Source organism: Hippocampus bargibanti, linkage group LG02 (assembly GCF_051943395.1).
Source record: "Hippocampus bargibanti isolate YZ-2025 linkage group LG02, ASM5194339v1, whole genome shotgun sequence".
Classification (NCBI taxonomy): Eukaryota; Metazoa; Chordata; class Actinopteri; order Syngnathiformes; family Syngnathidae; genus Hippocampus; species Hippocampus bargibanti.
The window spans coordinates 25,628,448-25,650,419 of record NC_142735.1 but is presented as its reverse complement, the minus strand read 5'-3'; the positions used below and the strand labels follow the sequence as shown (position 1 = coordinate 25,650,419).

Below are 21,972 nucleotides of genomic sequence, written 5' to 3'. Positions count from 1 at the left end.
TGAAATGGTTAAAAAGTTGTTTTCTGAACTTTGAACGGATTAAGATTTTTTACATTGATTTTAATGGAAAGTTCTGCTTTGGTTTTTGAACAAATCGGTTTTCGAACAGGTTTCTGAAACGGATTATAGTCGAAAACCGAGGTATCGCTATATATATATATATATATATATATATATATATATATATATATATATATATATATATATATATATATATATATATATATATATATATATATATATATGTATGTGTGTGTGTGTGTCCATCCAACCTTTCTCAGGCCCTTGGATATGAGCCTTGTAACAAGCCTTTTTCAATTTTGTACACACTCACTGTATCAACACACTGAAAGACAAAGGCCACTCCTTAAACTGAGCAATAAGTAAATACCATAAAGAAGGTCTTTGTGCCATTTGTATGTACAGTGGGTGTCACTTTCATTCTTCCGATGATGACAAATGTCATATTTGTCATATGGTACGTATAGTAACAAACTTCAAGCAGAACAACCTGATGTGTTGCTCAACTGGTCCCTGCCCACGCGAGCCTTTGTCGCACTAAGGTATAAAACAAGCCTCCACCAGGCCCCATGCAACTCATCTTCCGTAATTCCTTCTTGGCGCCACTCGCTGACGTCCCTTTCCGCAATGGCTGACTCAAATTTCACCGCTCTGGAGAAGACCTTTTTTACTCTCAAACAAGTCTTTGACAGACACGCCAGCGCCGAAGGGAAGAGGGACACCCTGAGCAAGAATGAGGTTAAGAGACTGATGGAGAAAGAAATGCCCAATCTTTTGAAGGTGACATGCACTTCACTGCAAAATATGAATTGAATGGAACTAGAGGTTCATCCAAACAATTTCCTCAGAAGAAACGTCTGTGAGTTTAATGCTAAAATTTACTGCAAAGCAACATAAACCGGCTAGTAGAAATTAGCACAAGAGTTACGGTAGTTTGAAATGTTCAACAAGCACGTGTGTCGTAGTTCATGTTCTGATAAATCGCAAGTGACTCATGTTTCTCAGGAATTGCACATTGGTTTTTGTTGCCACTTTGTGTTTTTTGGTGTATACAGGGAGCAAAAGGCAACCCAGACGGGGAAAAACTTCTGATGGATTTTGATGGAGATGGAGAGATTGACTTCAAGGAGTTCATGATGTTCGTTTCCTGTCTCGCCTGCTTCATCAAATTTGTTTGCTGTCCTGAAAAGTGAGTGGCAGGATCTGCCACTCACTTTGATATGCCCTGGTGGAGGTACCTGAAATAAAACCCGTTTCAGTGCTTGAATAAATGCGTTAAGCGTCATTTCTTTCCACACGACATAATGGCGTTCTCAACATCGCTCGTCACACTAAAGCTCATTGATCTCAAATTGATTGCATGATTGAGATTCTCAATCACGCACGAGGTGGATGAGGCAAGGCCCAAACAAGCAACACGCTCTCGACAGAAAGTCACAGCGAAAGTCCATAACTTCACTTCTTCTGATTATTGAAAGAGCAGAAAGTGAATTCAGAAATGTCTTTCTACACGCATTCTACCTGTTTGAAGATATTTGATGAAAATGTGAAAATAGCGAGAGTATTTCAGTACATTCATTCCTATCGTGGTTATCCGGTGAGGTTAGCAAGCCAAAATATCTGTGAGAGATGTATTATTTATTTATTTATTTATTTATGCTCGTTTGTTTTGCTCTTTTTACAGTGAATAGAAGGTCTATTATCTCGCAGACGGTTTCGTGTCATTTCAACCTTTGCCGATGCCAGCTGTGACGCTAGCTATGACGCTAGATATGATGCTAGCTATGACCACAAACCACAGATGTCTTATCCAACTCAATTTATCTCAACTGTATTTTGTAGAGCTTTTTAAAACAATTATTGCATAGATGAGAAGGTTTCTTCAGCCGTCATCTGTACAAAGTGAAGGTTTCGGACGTTTCGCCTCCTATCCAAGAGGCTTCGTCAGCGAACTAAAGTCTGACTGGTCGTATCGGCCCCATTTATATATCCCTAATGTCCAGACCTGGTGGCGCCGGACACAGCTATGATAGGTCCCTACTCTCAGGTTGGGGGGGGCGCGGGACCCCCCCCTGTGGCCCCACTGATTGTTCCTACATTCCTGACTAACGATTGGCCTATTACACCCACTCCCCCCGGTATCACCTCATCAGCATAACGACCCTCATCAGCATTGCGAAAGTTGCCTAACCTGTTTTGCCTGAGCAGGCTATTGTATGAACGATCCAAATTGAACCTCACACCACCAGACCGGTTTAATGAAGGATTTTGTTGTTTTATAAGAATCGCCTCTTTTACCCCCCTTTCAAACCATCTATGTTCTTTCGCTAAGATTTTAACCTCGTTGTCGTCAAATGAGTGGTTGCTAGCTTTTAGGTGCAAATGTACTGCCGATTGAGGCCCACTAGTATTATCCCTGCGATGTTGATAAAGTCTTTTTTTGAGAATTTGTTGAGTCTCCCCAATGTACTGCTCTTTACAATTTTCATTCTTACAATGTATGGAATAAACTACATTACTTTGTTTTTCATTTGGTAGCCTATCTTTTGGATGCACTAATTTTTGCCTTAACGTGTTTATCGGTTTGAAATAAGTAGGAATTTTATGTTGCCAAAGGACTCTTTGTAATTTTTCAGAAACTCCTGCAATGTACGGTACTGCTACTCCTCTCCTTTTAGAATCTTGAGAATTATTGGTTTCGTTCGCTATTCTTTCTTTCTGACATTTGTTGAATGACCACTGAGGGTACCCACAGTTAGTGAGTGCTCTCCTGATATGTTTTGACTCCTTTTCTCTACCTTCAGTGCTAGTTGGTATTAGTTTAGCCCTATGCTGGAGGGTTCTGATAACTCCTAGTTTATGTTGTAAAGGGTGGTTAGAGTCAAAAAGTAAGTATTGGTCAGTGTGCGTAGCCTTCCTAAAGACTTCTGTTTTTAGCGCTCTGTCCTCTTTTATAATTACTTTACAATCCAAGAAGGCTAGTTGGTTCTCTTGAATGTCCTCACGCGTAAATTTAATGTTGAAGTCTACAGAGTTGAGATGATCTGTGAAGGATTGAATTTCTTGTTTCTTAATTATGACAAAAGTATCGTCCACATATCTAAACCAGTGTCTAGGTTTTGTCCCTGGGAAGGATGTGAGGGCCTGTTTCTCCATCTCTTCCATGTAAAGATTAGCCACTATGGGTGAAACTGGTGAGCCCATAGCACAACCATGGATTTGTTTATAAAATTTTTCCCGAAATTGAAAATACGTAGTATTAAGGCAGATTTCTAATAATTGGCAGATGTGATCCGGTTTCAGTTTGGTTCTTTCATGCAGAGAAACATCCGCCAGCAGCCTCGTCCTCACCACTGAGACTGCTGCTGGGGTTGGGACAGATGTAAAGAGAGAAGTCACATCGTATGATGCCAAAGTTTCCTCAGGTTCCAATATGAGGTCTTTGATCCTCTCTACAAACCCTGTGGTGTTCTCTACGTGGTATTCTGTGTTACCAACCAACGGAGCTAAAATAGTTTTTAAATATTTGGCTACATTGTATGTAGAGGAGTCAATGCTACAAACAATGGGTCGGAGGGGGAACCCTTCTTTATGTATTTTTGGCAGGCCATAGATACATGGCGTGGCCTCTCCCGGGTATAATCTAAAATACATCTGTTTGTCTATATGTTTTCCCTTCTCTAGCTTTTGGAGACAGTCAATCATTTCTTTCTTGTATCTATTGGAAGGGTCCCTTTTTAGTTGCTCATACGTGTTAGAATCACTGATTAACCTATTTATTTTGTCCTCATAATCCAATGTGTTGAGCAGCACTGTGCATCTGCCCTTGTCTGCTGGCAAAATAGTAATATTTTTGTCTTTTTGTAGAGTAGTTAATGCCTTTCTCTCTTCTAATGTTATGTTGGACGGAGGAAGTTTGGCACTACTGAGAAGAGCTGATATTTTAATGCGTAGATCATCTGCCTCTGCATACGAAAGTTTGTTATTTGTGAAAGTGTGTGAATTTACTAAATCCGGTTATATGAGGCACCACAGCAAAACCAAAGAGAGACAAAAGGGTAAATTTCAAAAATTACTTTTACTGAAACAATCTCAGCTACTGGTAAACACGCGTAAAATTAGGTATGAACAGTTTGCAAGGGAGAATTGGATCAAAAATTTGTCAGACAGAGATCTCTCAGAGACAGAAAATGCGGTACTTACCAAAGGTTTAAATTTCTCAGTGACTCCTAAAACTATACCTACAATAGATTATATCACAGCTACTGAATCGGCTATTAAAAATAACAAACTTTCGTATGCAGAGGCAGATGATCTACGCATTAAAATATCAGCTCTTCTCAGTAGTGCCAAACTACCTCATATTGGAACCTGAGGAAACTTTGGCATCATACGATGTGACTTCTCTCTTTACATCTGTCCCAACCCCAGCAGCAGTCTCAGTGGTGAGGACGAGGCTGCTGGCGGATGTTTCTCTGCATGAAAGAACCAAACTGAAACCGGATCACATCTGCCAATTATTAGAAATCTGCCTTAATACTACGTATTTTCAATTTCGGGAAAAATTTTATAAACAAATCCATGGTTGTGCTATGGGCTCACCAGTTTCACCCATAGTGGCTAATCTTTACATGGAAGAGATGGAGAAACAGGCCCTCACATCCTTCCCAGGGACAAAACCTAGACACTGGTTTAGATATGTGGACGATACTTTTGTCATAATTAAGAAACAAGAAATTCAATCCTTCACAGATCATCTCAACTCTGTAGACTTCAACATTAAATTTACGCGTGAGGACATTCAAGAGAACCAACTAGCCTTCTTGGATTGTAAAGTAATTATAAAAGAGGACAGAGCGCTAAAAACAAAAGTCTTTAGGAAGGCTACGCACACTGACCAATACTTACTTTTTGACTCTAACCACCCTTTACAACATAAACTAGGAGTTATCAGAACCCTCCAGCATAGGGCTAAACTAATACCAACTAGCATTGAAGGTAGAGAAAAGGAGTCAAAACATATCAGGCGAGCACTCACTAACTGTGGGTACCCTCAGTGGTCATTCAACAAATGTCAGAAAGAAAGAATAGCGAACGAAACCAATAATTCTCAAGATTCTAAAAGGAGAGGAGTAGCAGTACCGTACATTGCAGGAGTTTCTGAAAAATTACAAAGAGTCCTTTGGCAACATAAAATTCCTACTTATTTCAAACCGATAAACACGTTAAGGCAAAAATTAGTGCATCCAAAAGATAGGCTACCAAATGAAAAACAAAGTAATGTAGTTTATTCCATACATTGTAAGAATGAAAATTGTAAAGAGCAGTACATTGGGGAGACTCAACAAATTCTCAAAAAAAGACTTTATCAACATCGCAGGGATAATACCAGTGGGCCTCAATCGGCAGTACATTTGCACCTAAAAGCTAGCAACCACTCATTTGACGACAATGAGGTTAAAATCTTAGCGAAAGAACATAGATGGTTTGAAAGGGGGGTAAAAGAGGCGATTCTTATAAAACAACAAAATCCTTCATTAAACCGGTCTGGTGGTGTGAGGTTCAATTTGGATCGTTCATACAATAGCCTGCTCAGGCAAAACAGGTTAGGCAACTTTCGCAATGCTGATGAGGGTCGTTATGCTGATGAGGTGATACCGGGGGGAGTGGGTGTAATAGGCCAATCGTTAGTCAGGAATGTAGGAACAATCAGTGGGGCCACAGGGGGGGGTCCCGCGCCCCCCCCAACCTGAGAGTAGGGACCTATCATAGCTGTGTCCGGCGCCACCAGGTCTGGACATTAGGGATATATAAATGGGGCCGATACGACCAGTCAGACTTTAGTTCGCTGACGAAGCCTCTTGGATAGGAGGCGAAACGTCCGAAACCTTCACTTTGTACAGATGACGGCTGAAGAAACCTTCTCATTGATGGACCACTCCTGTACGACTGAGAGCTTACACAGACCAATTATTGCATAGTATACAAAATTATGTACAGGAACACATATCATATATATGACGAAACAATAAAAAGCAGTATAAATTACAACAGGAGCTAACATGGCCATTTCATAGTAGAGGAGGGATTTGGTTTTATTCTGATAAAGAACGCGTTTTCCCGATTTTGAAACCTGATTTCATCTTTTAGATTTATTATTTGAGGAATAAGCGGTACGAGAAATGGGTGTACAGATATTTTTTTTTTAATCAATCAAATTTAACATGCTTGTTAACAACACTCGTTGCTCTCCAATATGAATGTCAAACCAGACAACGTTTTATCACCATATACTGAAGGAAATAAGCACATTTAGTTAGCCATTTAAACATTGGAGGATGGACATTAAAATCGTGATTTGTTCAGTCGAAATAGTGCTTTGTTTTCAATTAATGAATGAGCGAACAAGACATCGAGTGTGCGTTGGGAGTTATTTTTTTGCAGGTGCCGGAGCTTCAAGGGGTCAGCTAGTTCTTATCACACAGGGGAAGTGAAGGAATACAACATGGCCGAAGCTGTATGGAGGAGGTGAATGCTACAACATAAACCAACTCTGTCTTGGCAAAGGCAACTTGAGACGTCTCCGCGACATCCCGCCAGAAGGATGACGACATCAGAGGAAAGGGATCCAATCCACTGCTGATTTCTTTGTTTAAGCCAAATTTGAATATGCATGTAGTACCCGACAAAACAGGGACCCTGTCTCTGTCTGCCAGTCTCAGTCTCACCTGACTTTGAGGGCACACGAATATTTTCTGTCAAAGAGCTGAGACCCAGAATTATGCATTAGATAAAATTGTTAGGAATAAGTCATTTGTGAGTAACTTGCCGGTTTTTTTTGGTGATCTTTATCACAACAAACATGCCAATTTTCAGGTTACGACGTTACACAATAAGGTACATATTTAATTCCGTTCATAATATTTACAATTTTAAAGATAACCGTAAAATTCTAATATTGGCCTGTAACACTCTAACCTAACTTTCCGAATTTCCGAACAATACCGAATTTTTATTTTTTGTTTCGTCGTGTGCCTTGAGAGTTTTCGAACGTAAAATAAAGAACCTTGGCTCAGTAGTTTGCAAAGGGTTATTTAAAATGGCTCTGCTGCTCTCTACTGGTAATTACCTTTTTTTTGTTTCAGGTGACAGACATCACGAGCACTTTCATTAATCGGCTTGTGAGGTCGCCAGCCTGACCCTTTTTTCGCCCCTTCACCTGTGTGCTAGCAATATATTACACCGTTTTAATGGGGATTAACTTGTGACCACAACAGAAGTGTGCCTTTCTGTAACACTTCCAGTCTCTTTACCCTTCCTGTGTCATTTCTGTAAGTTGTTTGGTGAGTGCCTTGAAAACACTTTAGTCACTGTGTCTTTCACAAAACAAATCAGCCAGGTAACCGGCGGTTGTGACAGCATCTTCCGCCTTCAACTTGTTTGCTCAGACTGGCCATCTGTTTGCATGCCTCGCACCATACCGCACATTCCTAACACGTTGCCATTTTGGAAGTATTCTGTCAAACTGGATGCAGTGCCTTTGTGATAATGTATTAGAGCATAGTCAGTCTCATACTGAATTTGCAAATCGGAATTAAGGCTCAGGTGTCAAAACTCAAGCCAGCAAGTTGAATCCCAAACTAATTTTTATGTCTTATCAAGTCAAGAGTCACGTTTTTGCATTTCATCTCTATTGAAATGAGTAGAAATGTCAATACTCCATTCCCAAAAAAGCTGTGATGTGTTTTTTGAGATGTCTCAACTCTCACAGAAAACATTCTATGCAGAAGATAAATAAGATATGACCAGGCATATTGTACTTTCTCTTGTGTGTTGGGTTACAGTTTGTGTTGAATCTGTTGCTTGAAGCGTTGTAGCAACGGAACTGAGATGATTTCTGGCATTGGACTGACAGGCAAAGGTATGCTATTGTGACTCCCTGTGTCCTTTTGTTGTCATCTTATTTTGTATTGTTTTTATTTATTTATTTACTTTATGTCACTTCCGGGTTGAGTGAACGCTGGTGTGGCCGCCACTGCTCACCCACAGAAAAACTGTAAAGTGACCTTGAGAGTTTTGAAAGGCGCTTATAAATGAAATGTATTATTATTATTATTATTATTATTATTATTATTATTATTATTATTATCACAATAAACAGGGGGCAGGGTTTGTTTTGTTTAGTTTGATCACAAATTTCAGCTGGGAGTCGTAAACATCTTAAACTTTAAGAATGCTTACTATCTACACTACAGTATGTGACAAACCTGTTTGTTGTGAGGTGATGTCAATTCACAACTGCGAGCTTAGAACAGCCGACTATGAAAAGTGTAATTTTCTAGCATGAAAAAGTAATAGATAGGTTAGCATGAGGCCAGATTGTTAAAAATTAGTGCCTTAACTCAGGTCAAGTCACGACTGTTCCTGAGGTTGGAGGGACGGCACAAAGGCTCCCCTTATAGTGCGCAAGCCGCTCACCTTTAACCTACATACAGCAGGCTGCTTTGCCTTGCGATTCGTTGAGTAACTTTGCAAAAAGGCTTACATTTGAATTGTCACGGCAATGCCGCAGGCGAGACTTCATCGACACAACTCTGTTTCGCTGATTTGATCACAAGGATCGCAAAGTTTTTTTCACTCAGATAACACGTATGGCTGGAATGTCCAGATAACGCACACTCTGGGCACCATGTGACGCCCCCCCCCCCCGCCCTCCACCACCACCACCGCCGCCGCCACCCTTCCCCTCACGCTTTGACCGACTGTAACATAATTAAAAGCAGTAAAGTTTGACTGAGCGACCCACTTCGACATGGGGATCACAGGATGAGAATTTCGATTTTATCAGAGACCCTGTGAAAAAAAATCTGCCTTAGGGGAATTTGTGAAATAAAACAACTAAGCCTTTGTAGGAATTAAAATGGGGGGGGGGGGGGCATTTTGCAGCTGTCCGCGGCTCATCAGTAATGATCATTGAGTGCTTTGTTCAATAATAAAAAAAGCCTTTGATGAGATTATAATTGATTGACTTTTTTAATGCAGAGTCATCGTATGTTCTACTACTGCGGCGGTTCCTGCAGAAGCATAGTCCAGAGTCCAGTCATTTGCTGCCCATTGCACAAATACATTACAAACATGGACCCAGCACTTGGGGAAAGATTTTTTTGGGAACAAAGTCGGAACAATATATGACACCAAAAATACAATTGTGAAAATTAGTCAGAATGGCTTAATTGATTTTTTTTATTTCACTTTGACGTTTTGCTTTCCTGGCTGGAGAAAAGCAGACTAGTCCCCGTCTAAAAAACTCCTCCAAGAGGATTACTGAACACCCTTGAACTGTGCCATCTGCTCCAAATAGACCGTTTTAACGGACACGTTTTGAAAGTGAACGTCCCTCCACAGTCATGTACTACACAACAACAGCAAAAACATTTTAATTCATTGGACTTGAGTGATTTCGTTTTTGCCAATATTGACAAAGCCCACGTGTCCTCATCATCACACATCTCTGTGTGTCGCACCCAATCAATGAAGTGTTTGACCTTTGGCTCCAGGGCTTTGGATGCGGATGCACGAGTCAAAACGTACTCTAGTTACCTTGGTAACTAGCGACAAGAGATCTTGGCTGGGTGATCTTTTTTCTCAGCGATGACAATTGAAACGTGACATTCATGTAGCCTTGTCTCATTGTGTTCCAAAAGGTCAGGTCAAGTGTGCCACTTGATAGGTCAAGTGGTCACCCCCCACCTACAAAATAAATAAATAAATACTAACCTGAACCACCAGACAGCTCAGTGGAAGTTACAACACTCGCCCAGAACTATGTTGTCAAAAACCAGAAATAAGGATGAAATTAAGACACTTTTGAGGATTCATGTTCAAATAAAAAATAGTTCCCATAAATTACATACGTATCTATATTTTTGTGCGTTCAAAGGCTACTGGGAACAGATTCTCATTTGTAATACAAATGAGGACAGTTGCTCTCTTCAAAAATGTGCGCCATGTCGTTAAAAGTGAGCAACGCGGGGAGAACCCAACATGGCTGGCTGGAGATGGCAGAGTAAAACATGGTTTAGTGACGATGGACAAATGGAAAAATATTTTAAAAAATAATTATTAATGTCATTACAATTTCATTATTATTAACACTAATAATAATAATAATAATAATAATAATAATAATAATAATAATAATAATAATAATAATAATAATAATAACAATAAATAAATAACCGGCGTTGAGCGTACTACTTATGTTTCTGATGCAATACCATAGCGGAAGGAGCGAGCGTCTGTGATAGGACGGCAGAGGTTTGCCCCGTTGCCTAGAGACCAACTCAGGAGGTGGCGCATGAAGCGCCGTCCTCTGACTGAAACTTCCTTCCTGCGTCAGCCATTATGGTTCTGATGGGACCTGGGATTCAACGGACTCCCCTTCCGTTTGCTTGAGCCCGAATGTCGCCGTTTCCCCCGTCCCCGCTCAAGTGGCATTGGACGTGAAAACAGCGCCATTTCTGTCGGCGTCCATGATACGCTATGCTACCGCAGCGGATTCCAGAGCCCGAGCTCGGAACGGCAGCAAGTGACAAGTAGCCGCTCCCCTTTCGGTGTTGCTCTCTCCCCTTCTGCCCGCTTCGCAGGTACGTCGGTCGGCTTTTCTTTCGTGTGTTGTAGTGCCTTTTGTTCTCCGCGCGTTGCTCGCTTTTAACTGTGTGACGACATGGCGCACATTTTTGAAGAGAGCAACTGTCAAGTCCTCAACGGTTAGCCTACCACAAGCAGGCGCAGCAGCAGCCGCTCCCCCTCCTACTCCCCGCAACATCGACCTTACTTCGCAGCGGGCATTGGGGTTCGACCGCTTACTTTTTGACCTCTCCCAACATTTCGGATGCCATGCTGCCCTCTTCCAAGTAAACGACTTGGCCTAATGTCAGCGGGTCGCTGCTGGCTAGCTTGACGGTTGCGCTCTGGAGCTCGAATGTCACCGCGCACGGAAAGAAGCATTCGCCGGACAGACGGCAAAGTGAAAGCAAAAATAGCGCGTCAACACACGCGAAAGTAGCCGCATAGTTTTGGGGGGTGACGTTGGTGTTTCCGATCAAACTTGCTCGATTGAACGAGGCCAGCTAGCTTGGTGTGCAACGTGATTAGCCACTGAGCTAACATTAAAGGTCGGTGGTCCAGCTAACCTTGTTTGGTTGCGAACGAAGCGCGGACACGTTTTAAGACGTCGTTTGATGTAATAACCCGGCGAAGCTTTACCCAGAACAACACCCGCGGCCTTTTGAATAGCTGTCAGTCGAAAAAAGTTGAACTTCACTGCGAACGAAATAACAGTCTTAAAATATTGGTCACAATGCTACCAAAATACAAACACATGCGTGTGGGTTGAATACAGAGTGAAATGTTGTTATCCAGTTTGATAATTTAAACATTACACGGAAATACAATAGTGTGGAATTAATCAAATTGTTGAAATTAGAATCTTTGAAGGAGATAAAGCAGACCATGTATGAGTGAATCGTGAGGTGTTAATGCAAAATTTTAAGAACCCCACCCCCAACAGTTCCCGAAAGTGGCGACTATTTTGAAGTTGGGGTGGTTTCAATTGGTCAAGAAATGAAGAAATTGAAGCGAAATAGAACAAATTATTGCATGGATTTGTGAAATTCACTATGGAATTTTGGGAATGTGGTCAATAGTTACCAACATGATGCAAATGAGCTGAACAGTTAGAATTCGAAGTGTGGGGATGGTCAACTTTTCAACTACAGTAATGTGCCCTTTACTCAAATGTGGAATCCTGGAAAAACAGTCAAACTTTGGAATGTGGACGTCCATGTAATACAATCAGAAGTTACACAGTTATTTATTTGGCCAGCCAACAAAGTTAACTTATCTGCACTTGACTGAAGTGTCTTGCTGCTGCGCACAGTTAAGCTTCTTAGCTTTGTCCTTTTGATGTCTCATAATAGGTAAACTGTTTTGTAACGTCCCTTCTTGACTGACGGCCGCAGGGGCAAATCACAACAGCGCAATGTCCATTTTCTTCGGTACCTAATGTCAGCTTCCAAAACACATGTTGACAGCAAGTGTTTTCCTGCCACTTGGCTTCAAAGGAAGCAGCACAATCTCATTTTTTGACCATTCTTGATTGGTTATTTGACTTTGAGCTCCTTGTGTTGTGTTCCAAAATCGGTTTAAATGGGTAGATGGTCTCAGTGTTTCTACCAAGCTGAATATTCAAATTGTAAAGAGTGTTTTTTTATGGCAGTCTGCCTTCAGGATGTCTTGGTATGAATTGATGTTTTGTAATATGTTCAATGCTGAAAACAAACCAAGAAATGTTCCCATCCACTGACGTGTCCGGCCGCTATGTTTCAGGTGGCGCCGGAGAAGCGATTGCCACAACATGGGTGCCTTCGTGTGACACTCACACGTAGTTGTGTTTAGCTGTGCACCTAAGATCCATCAGCAGCACAAGCCATGCCTGACGAATAAAAACACATTTTTTTGCTAAAAGCAACCAAAAAGGGGGAAAATAATCCCACATGCCTCCTCACGTAGAACCCCTTCAGTGCATCCCCCTGGAGTGATTAGTCCACCTTCCAGAGGTCCCGTGTTCCGTCTGGCCTTCCCCCCTTCCTCCGCGCTCGTCTTCGCCGACCAACCGACAACTCCTCGCGATGCCAGTCCACCTGAAGTTAACAAACACCTGAGGTCTCATGCGTCCCGTCACCACCGATTCAGACGGTCCTGCTCCTCCCGAGAACCTTTCTTGCCCAGACCAGCTCGTGGCCCCCCTGCTTGCTTCAGAGATGTCCCTCCTCCAGTCGCTGGGTCCAGTGCAAAGCTGGTTGGGCCAGGAGCTGGAGAAATGCGGGATCGATGCCATGATCTACACCCGCTATGTCCTCAGCCTTCTCCTGCATGACAGCTACGACTATGACCTGCAGGACTACCTTCAAGTAAGGTTTCTTGGTATCACCTTATCGCCCGTCTTGCGACGGCCTCAGTTATTTAACTTGTGTTTGACAGGAGAATGACATCTTGTTGGGCTGGGAGAAGGGAACTGGGAAGAAATGGAGCAAGAGTAAGAAGAAGGGAGGCAGCGACCTGAGTCTGGAGGAAATGAAGAAACAAGCGGCGGTGCAATGTCTACGTTCTGCATCTGATGAGGTAAGCGCCGCCCGGACAGAGCTTCCTGTAATCAGACCGTGCCATGCTCTCAAATGTGTAGACGTCGCTTTTGGTCATGATACTTTTGACACAGAGGGGAATAACGTCAAATGGTTTGCACGGTAGCCCTTGATGTATGTGAGAAAACCCACTGGGAGGCAATATTGCCAGCGTCATCGTGACTCCACACAAAGTGAAATGGAGAAATGGCTGTGGGGTTTTCGTGGGCTGGGTCTTGGCAACAAGCCTCGGGAAGAGTGGAACCTGCTGTCTATTGCGGTCGATATTTGTCTGTCAAACGACCGGCTTCGGCACAATGAGGTCAAAGCAAACGTAGGCCTCGAGGAATCTTTTATTTAACATATTTTTTGCACTGCAAGGCGCACCCAAAAGCCTTCATTTTATTCCAAAAATACTTCCCCGCGCTTTATAATCCCGTGCGTATTATATGCAAAGTAATATTGAGCCGCAACAGGTCTCGCAACGACTGTCAGCAGACGCATTCTCAATTTCTCTCCCTCGTAAAAGAAGTAGTGCCCGGTGCATGTTGGGATATATAAAACTGTTTCATTTGTGTAATCTCATAAAATAAATTTTCCAGGCGGAATTTTTTTCTCAATTTTTGCCATCATTTGCCATTTTTGGCATAACGAACGGATCCCAGACGGCCGCTATTTAGCGGAATTCTGCTATTTTTTTTGCCCCCAAGGTTATATTTTCTATTATGATATATATTATATCATATAAAAAAATCTTTTATTTCCACATACAACTGCTAAAACATTTGTTTTGAAGGGTGATTGGGATGATCAGAATGCGTCGTGATTGAGTCGGCATGCTTTCGTATATTTGGTCGATGTCGGTTGCTTCCATTGACAGTCGGAATCACTCGGGAGTAAAATACCGCGCGATGAAACAAGAAAACAAATATGCTCCCTTACAGCGCTTTTCGCCAGTAAACCTGCACGTTTTAAACATTGTCGCATTTTTCACTTTGTAAAGATGTTGTGGAAGAGAGATATCCTTCACAAGAGTGATAGCGGAACGGTGACATCATTTTCACTATTTTAATTTCCATTGGCTGGGATCCGGTGACGTCATTTTCCGCTATTTTAAAATCCCCCTGGCTGGGATCCTGACAATGACTAGAAAAGGAACATTTGCTGGGTTTTTTTGCTTGTTTTTGTAACTACATTTGTTTATTTCAGAAATTTTTAAGGCCAAAATATTCCATGAAAATCCCGAAAACTTTTAAAGAAGGAAGATTGGTAATAATAATGTTTATTATTGTATTGTGATAAACTGATAAAACCCAGGAATATTTTGAACTCCTAAAAATGCAGAAAATACCACACATTATAGTCTTCTACAATTTATTTTTTCATGTTTAACATAAAAGGAAAAGAATGGCGAAATTGACATATTAGAATATGTCAAATACCGTATTTAAATAAAGCCTGAGTGGAGTGTATTTTCTCTGTTTGGAGAAAGGCATACCAGTAACGTATTTAAGTTGTGTCATCAGAAATTGACACAGTTCAACTTTTATTTTCTTAAAAGTTCCTGAGACCGTGAAAGACACAAGCTAATATTGTGCAGTCAAAGTCAAGCCCGTTCTGCTGCTTTGGACCCTCTTTTTTGATTGGATTGGATTTGCCTTTATTAGTCTCACAGTGGAGAAATTTACATTTCACAGCAGCAAAGCAGCAGCAAATTCTTAACTTTAAATAACAGCACAAGTTTCTCTATAAGGTTATGGGTGTCTAACTCATTTTTGCCGCGGCCCGCATTGTGATGATTTCCTCTCAGAGACCATTTTGAATTTGAGGAATGTTTGATCCCCTCCACATATTACATCTAGAGTGTACAACAAATTAATTAGTAACTAGTTTTGAAATCTGAAGTCCAAAATAATGACTGTTATTGTGGTTGACATGGATGGCACCATTAGAAATTTTGGTTCAGACTTAGCAAGCATCATGGAATCTCACAAATTTGATTTGGTTTTGGAAGCTGAATAAGATGATGTGGTGGGCCAGATTTGGCCCCCGGTCCTTAACTTTACGCCAACGAGACCGGCATACCTAACTACTGCTGGTTTTCTTTTATTTGCCTTTTCAGAACTCAGGAATTGAAAGCCTGGTTGAAGAGCTTTGCTCCAAACTAAGGGACATTCAAAACAAACAGAAAGGTTCGATTTTCATTTGATTTTATTGCATGATGCAACTTATTTTGTTGAGTTGAAACTAGAAAAAGCAAATTTGATTTATGTGTATGTGTCTATATATTTTTTTCCCACAGAGGAAAAACAGATCCAAAAAAAGTCTGATGATGCTCGTTCTCCTGAACGATTAGAGTCCCCCTCTTCAAAAGACCAGGTGGAAATGTAAGTCACGTCATAATTGTTGCATATTTTAAAAACGACCAAAAACAAAAATGTGATAGTTGTTTGAATGTATCTCCATTTTGTCAATTGCGACTCAGGTATTATGAAGCTTTCCCACCTTTGTCAGAGAAACCTGTTTGTCTCCAAGAGATCATGACCGTGTGGAACAAAAACAAGGCTTGCGCGTACTCGAGTTCCTCATCCTCGGCCGCTCCACAGACCAGCACGGACACTTCCTCCCCTAAAGATTGCAACAGCGAATGCGAGGCCGCCAAGGAACGGAACCCCGAAGCGATCGCCACCTCCACAACTGAGAGAGGCCACCACCGGCGAAGCAAGAAGGAGAAAGAAAACCGGTACCACAGCGGCGCGGCGGCGGACGACAAGAACATGGCTCACCCCAAGCGACAAGCGAGACACAGGTCCGAGGGAAAATATCGGGCCCGGTCCTGGTCTTCCGGTTCTAGCGAGGGGGGTTCCAGTTCAAGCGGGAACCAGGGTGACAAGTCGTTCAGAAGCAAGGCAGCGAGGGTAAGGCACAAATCCCGGGAGGTCGTGAAGAATAAGAGGCAGCGCAATAGCGGGCAGACAAAACTCCACTTGAAGGCATTGGGCAAAGAGGAGCAACGCAACACGGGGGGGACGGGCAAAGCACCTCCACCGCAGCTTTACAAAAAGAATCGAAGATCCCTGAAAGAGATTTATCAAGATCCCGTCTGGCCGCAAGCGAACGAGATGAGGTTAGAGGACCGAAACGCAAAGGAATACATGGAAGAGCCGCTTTGGTACACTGAGCCCATCACAGAATATTTTGTACCTTTTAGCGGCAAGCAAAGCAAGCTGGAAACAAAATATCGAAGTAAACTCGGCTCCCCGGTGGACTTTACCCCGGAACCCGACGTGACCGCGATACCGGAAACAATCCAGGGGATCTGCGTTGCCAACGAGAACTACCCGAGAAGGTATCTCGCTGCCGGCTCCTTCGTGGACGGCCATTTTGTGGAAGCGCCAGGCGACGTGGACGAGGATCCGGCGGAACTCATCGGGACCTCCAATCGCCCTCAGCCAGAGGATGGCGGACATTTAGATGACGAGCATCTGCCAGAATTCCACCACTTCTATGAAGTTGATATTTATCGATCCATATTGGATACTAGTGCCTCAGACTCGTTACGAGAGAGTCGGATCCTCGGTATGATTCGGCAAAAAAGCCAGGAGCCAAGTTGTTTGGTGTTAGACGGACTCGAGCGGCAAGGGAAAAGTGCAATAAGGGCAGACTTGGAAGAAACCTCTGGATCTTACGGCTTCCACCTAGACGATCTCCACAATGCGGCTCAAGTCTGGGGATGTTTCTCGCCGTCCACTTCGGACGATATCGACGGCGAAAGCTTTGCGGGCGACTCACCCGTTCGACTCTCTCCGCTCCTCGATAGCGTTTCCTTCACCCTGCGAGATCCATCCGGAAATTCTGAAGTTCCTGAGCCACCCGGCCCCAACGCGTCCGCCTTCTCCCTTTTTGAGTTGCGGTACGACAGTCCCGCTCTTTCTTTTTCTTGCGACCCGTTGTGCCTCACCCACGACGACGGCGCCGCCGCCGACCCGAGTCTTGACCCCAAACAGTCTCGTTTGCTCATCTGGACCAAAAATAGTGCCTTTGACGAAACGGAACACTGCTCCAATCTTTCCACGCGGACGTGCAGTCCGTGGTCGCACTCGGAAGAGACGCGTTCGGACAACGAGCACGGGAATATTCCCGCCGAGGACCCCCTCGCCGAAGAAATTGATTGTATCATCCCTCCGATCTCCGGTACATATCTCGCGGATGAAATCTTGGATTTTTTACAAGAGGATCCCACCGGCAAATGCGAGGAGGCGAGTATTTGCACCGCCCCCCGTCCGACTTACACCCAAATATCCAAATTGGAGTCCCTTTGCGGAATAGCGTTGGAAGAAGACGAGAGTCAACCGTTTCGTACGAGCGTTTTTGCAGATGCAAACCAACAACGGGGCGAGTACAGCTCAGGTATAATCAAAGACATTTGGTCTGCCGTCGGCGAGGCAAAGATGGCGGCGTCCAGGGAAGGCGTGGACAAAATGAGCGAGGGGGCGTTTGCCCAAGACTCGGGAGGTTACCGCGGTAACCGCATGGAGGTGCCGACCAAAGGCGGTCCGGTTGGGCCGCCTCGGAAAAAAGCGGTTCAACGTTCCGAGTATCACCTCTGGGAGGGCAAAAACGAAGACCGGAACTTGGCCAAATACAAAATGTCCAAGTTAGATGGCGCCGGGGACTACACGACTCCGTCCAAGCCGTGGGACTTGAGATCGGATCAAGACGGCACCTCTTTCATCATCGGCGGCGTGTACGGAGAGTTCGCCACGTTGAGTTGCGATCAAAATTGGGCCGTGTTGCCGCCGAACGAATCTCGGCGCGGCTTGCTGCCGTCCGCTTCAGAAATGCTCACCATCGCCGGCGCGGCCGACGTGTTGGTGAACAAAGGCGGTTGCTTCGCTCCGGGGCACCGTCGCCTGTGGAGACCGCTCGTGTCCTTCGGCCAAAGCGAACGCGCCATCGCGGGGGGGCGGGAAGGATTCAACAAGGGGATTTCCTTCATCTTCCGAGAAGATTTGCTGGGATCTTACGACGGCTTGTGTGGCCCAGAGCGACGTTTAGAATGCCCCTTTGGTTCCTTGGACCTGAACGATCCCTTCTCTCAAGTTCTCCATGTGGAGTGTTCATTTGAGCCCCAGGACATGGCTTCCTTCAGCCCCGGATTTAAACCCAAATCCATCCTTTGCTCCGACTCGGAGAGCGAGGCCTTCTGCCCGCGGATCTATGGCATCAACCAAACGCAGTACCGTGCCATTCGCATTTCCCCCAGGACTCATTTCCGCCCCATATCAGCCTCCGAGTTGTCTCCCGGCGGGGTGAGCGACTCAGAGGCCGACACGGACAAAGAGGAGACCTCGACCTTCCCTGCCCCGCCGCCGCCGGTGGACGTTTTTGACGATCCTCAGGCGGATCTCAAACCGCTCGAGGATGATGCGATATGTGAAGGGCCATATTATGGGAAATCTGAACTGGAATCTGGCAAATTTCTACCGCGGTTGAAGAAGTTCGGCATGGAGAAGAGTGCCCAGACTTCTTTGGATTCGCAGGAAGGCCCCGGTGTCCTCCATCCATGTCCTGAGCCAGAAAGATTTTTGGATGAGGTGTCGATTACGACCGGGCGGACGAGCTCCTCGGTTCCTCCGCTTCAAAAAGAACAATGGCCGGTGGAAAAAAACAACTACTTGCAATCCACGCCGGGTCAGATCCCCAAATACGGCATCGCGTATGACTTTGTCCGAGACGTACCGCAGGTGAGTCGTATTCCCGCCGAAACGTACGACGAGGCGCTCGTTCTTGCATAACGCTCTCGTTCGATTTCCGTCTAGTTCCCGCTGCTAAATCGAAGCGGACAGGGAGGAAATGGCAACCAGGATGACGAGTTCTGGTGGCAGAATGCACTCGGACCGCCTTTGTTTTCCGGATCTCAGTGTACAGGTAAGCATCGCGAAAAAATCACTCCCCAAATGCCAGTGAGAACCACCAAAATATGTTCTGCAGGTAAAGGTGACTTTTGAAAAAGTGTACCCGCTTCTTCCTCCAGGGAGCAGCAACATTTGACTTCTTCAATTCGCTGTGGACTTGGCGTTGGTGCCAGGAACAGTCGCTCGCTTTTGGCGACTGCAACCGCTAGCGGCTTTTATTCACGTTCATTTCCGAGCCACAAAATCCAACCGAGGTTTAATATCTCGCGTCACGCTGCTCTCCCTTCAACGTGCACATAACTCCCGTTATTTTTTTTTCTTCATTTACTAACTCAATGCTTGTGTCATTGGTAATCAAATCGACACAACATTAAAAGATGCGTTTTATATTTTTCAAAGCGCATTGCAGCTACGAGATCACCACTTTATTTCTTTTTTTTGCAGTTATGCTCCTTGCACCATCTTGCCTCCCAGCGAAAATAGTTTGTGCCGTCGGAATGGTCGTTTGTGTGTGTTTGTCTTGCCTGGTTCACTCCTTTTTTTTCCTCCCCTGAGTAAACAAACCAAAACAACAATTGCTGCATAAAACAACCACAATCCAGTTCGTTGCTCTTCATCCTCCGTTGAGAAAGACCAGATATTGTATTTTTTTAAATTCAATTTTCTCTAGTTTGCTGGGTTGCAATGATGAAAGAATTAGAGAATGCGTGCAGTTTTGTATTTTTTTTTTGCCCCACTGCAAAAGGCTGAGTTTTTGAAACCTTAGTTGTTAGAGTAAGGTGTGCTTTTTGAGCAAAAACAAAAGAGAAAAAAACAGGAACACACGATCATGTAGCAGTTTTTTTTAACTGAAATAATTTGGCAGGAGGAAAAAAAAATCTGCAGCCTTTGCGGGTGATTTAAAAAAAATGGTTGCTTCTATTATACACAATATTGGTGCTAAAACATTTCCATAATGTGTCTGTGGTAATAGATGGAATAGCCATTTTTTTCTTTGTCATCCAGATTAGTCCGACTCCATCACCCTCCAAAATTGTAAAAAAAAAAAAAAAAAGAAAAATGTTTTTCCTGATTTAATGTTAATGTGCTTTTCTTTGATGTAACCTTTTGATTTGCACAACTGTGCATTTCCTTTCATTTCGGCCTTCTGAAACAAAACCAACAAATGAATCTTGCTTGGAGTTCATGACTGTGTTGCGAATCAGTTTAGCAAAACATGGTTCAACAAAACAAAAAAAATGCCATAATTATACTACAAGGTACGGTTGGATTTTTTTTTAATGTATGTTGTGTTTTCCTTTACAATTTTATTTGATTCACCATTTATCTTGTTGAAGTATGGAGTCATATTCCAATGCGCGTGAACATTTTGTCACTATTAGCGTGATTCAACTTGAATGGTGAATGTGTATGCATGCATACGTTCTTCAAAAAAAAAAAGCAAATAGATATACAAAACGCAAAAAAAAATTGAAACAAATTGGATTCAAAGGTTCAACTGTATGTTATTGAGCCAGGCTGCGACTTGCGTGTTGCTGGTTGAAATTATAGTTAAAAAAATCTACAGGGTAAAAAGATTTGCCTGTGTTGCATTTAGTAAGGCCACATCTTTCCCGGTGTGATCTTAGATTTTGTTCTGGTTGAAGGGAATTTGGCAAGGCTAATATCTTTTCTTTAAAATCCTAACCATGATTCTCAAGCACAAACTTCCCATCGGTGCGTCGTTGCTTGGAAATGAACACGTCAATATAGTGGCAAGTGGAAATGTTTGGAAATGGCTTTCGAATGAGGGACCCCAGTCCACCTTCGGGGGTTTCGGCCATCTTTCATATTCATCAGACACTCAGGAATTTTTTCATATATTTTCATCAACATCTACAATCAGCTGTGGTAGTGTCGACCAAATGTTGATTGTAGACTTCACATTGACGTTATTTCCAAGCAAGCCAGAGATTAATGGTTTTACGTATTTAGAGCTATTTATAGTTTTAAGGAGAGGAGGGAGATAAAACAAAAAAGCCATTGTAGACTGCATAAGCAATGTGGGGGGAGGGGCTCCCCAAGAACCCCCAAGGTTTCTATGCAATGCCTTGGCAATTGTAAACCTTCAAAAGTATGTGGAGAAAATCAATCATGTAAAATGTTGCATGTTTGTTTTTCACATGGCGCCTGGATTTTTTTTTAAAGGAAGTCTCTGAAAATGCCGCATGCAAACATCGGTCCACCTTTTATGGATGAACCAAAATGTTTAAGAGTGAGGTGATTGATCGGTTTGATTGAGTGTTTTGAGCCCAGTCCGAGGCTATTTTTACGTTTCGAGTTGAGCGGCTGTGGTTGAGTTTGAGAGGCGTCAGACCTCGTCAATGAGTGTTATTGAAAGAAACAAGAAATATTAAAAACGTGACTCACAAAAAGCATTTAAATAAAAGGAACGCGTCACACCTTATCAATATTTTTTAAAGCAACGCGTCACACCTTTGTGAAATCCTACCCTTTTCCTATGCTGCATTGGAAGGAAATAAATCGGCCACAAAACGTGATAAAGAAAATGCAGTCAGTGAGGGGCTTTATTCGTTATTTTAGGAACGACACCACCTAAACCGTGACGTGGTTCCCAACGAACACAATCCCGCACTGAAAACTTTCATTTTATTCTTTCCTCTTGGTTGTCCTCATCTCCCTCAAATTAGCCGTGTGTTCTGACTTCATGTACACCCTGAGTAAATGATTTTGTTTCATCGTGGATTTCATTAACATCTAATAAAAGGGTCGACCAAGCATCAGTTTCTCTTTTTTTTAATAATATATTGTTGGCATCAAATTGTACATTTTGGCTCTTGGCGAGTTGA

At 43.2% G+C, this 21,972-nt stretch overlaps 2 protein-coding genes across 3 annotated transcripts; both read left to right on the top strand.

The window, feature by feature from the left end:
* The first annotated feature begins 371 nt into the window (after positions 1 to 371).
* Positions 372 to 1,292, top strand: LOC148902172 (protein S100-A4-like). Its single transcript, XM_089018024.1, has 2 exons — positions 372 to 801; positions 1,077 to 1,292. The coding sequence occupies exons 1-2, from the start codon at positions 460 to 462 to the stop codon at positions 1,212 to 1,214; spliced, it is 480 nt and encodes a 159-aa protein (XP_088874150.1). The 5' UTR covers positions 372 to 459; the 3' UTR covers positions 1,215 to 1,292.
* Positions 1,293 to 10,399: 9,107 nt separating this feature from the next.
* On the top strand, positions 10,400 to 21,901 carry kiaa0232 (KIAA0232 ortholog). 2 transcript variants are annotated; one of them, XM_088990504.1, is made up of 8 exons: positions 10,400 to 10,667; positions 12,412 to 12,995; positions 13,066 to 13,206; positions 15,328 to 15,397; positions 15,508 to 15,592; positions 15,691 to 18,952; positions 19,028 to 19,136; positions 19,200 to 21,901. In XM_088990504.1, the coding sequence occupies exons 2-8, from the start codon at positions 12,753 to 12,755 to the stop codon at positions 19,214 to 19,216; spliced, it is 3,927 nt and encodes a 1,308-aa protein (XP_088846630.1). In that variant the 5' UTR covers positions 10,400 to 10,667; positions 12,412 to 12,752; the 3' UTR covers positions 19,217 to 21,901. The 2 variants fall into 2 exon arrangements, with proteins under 2 accessions (XP_088846630.1, XP_088846629.1); XM_088990503.1 differs by having other exon boundaries at positions 10,401 to 10,667; positions 19,243 to 21,901.
* Positions 21,902 to 21,972: the final 71 nt, after the last annotated feature.

What these genes read in the sequence shown, in the direction of transcription:
- LOC148902172 (XM_089018024.1), top strand. Translation starts at nt 460, where the DNA reads ATGTCATATTTGTCATATGGTACGTATAGTAACAAACTTCAAGCAGAA. An exon ending in AAATGCCCAATCTTTTGAAG is followed by an intron (nt 802 to 1,076) that starts GTGACATGCACT and finishes TGGTGTATACAG; the next exon opens with GGAGCAAAAGGCAACCCAGA.
- kiaa0232 (XM_088990504.1), top strand. Translation starts at nt 12,753, where the DNA reads ATGCGTCCCGTCACCACCGATTCAGACGGTCCTGCTCCTCCCGAGAAC. An exon ending in TCAAAAGACCAGGTGGAAAT is followed by an intron (nt 15,593 to 15,690) that starts GTAAGTCACGTC and finishes ATTGCGACTCAG; the next exon opens with GTATTATGAAGCTTTCCCAC. An exon ending in TTGTCCGAGACGTACCGCAG is followed by an intron (nt 18,953 to 19,027) that starts GTGAGTCGTATT and finishes ATTTCCGTCTAG; the next exon opens with TTCCCGCTGCTAAATCGAAG.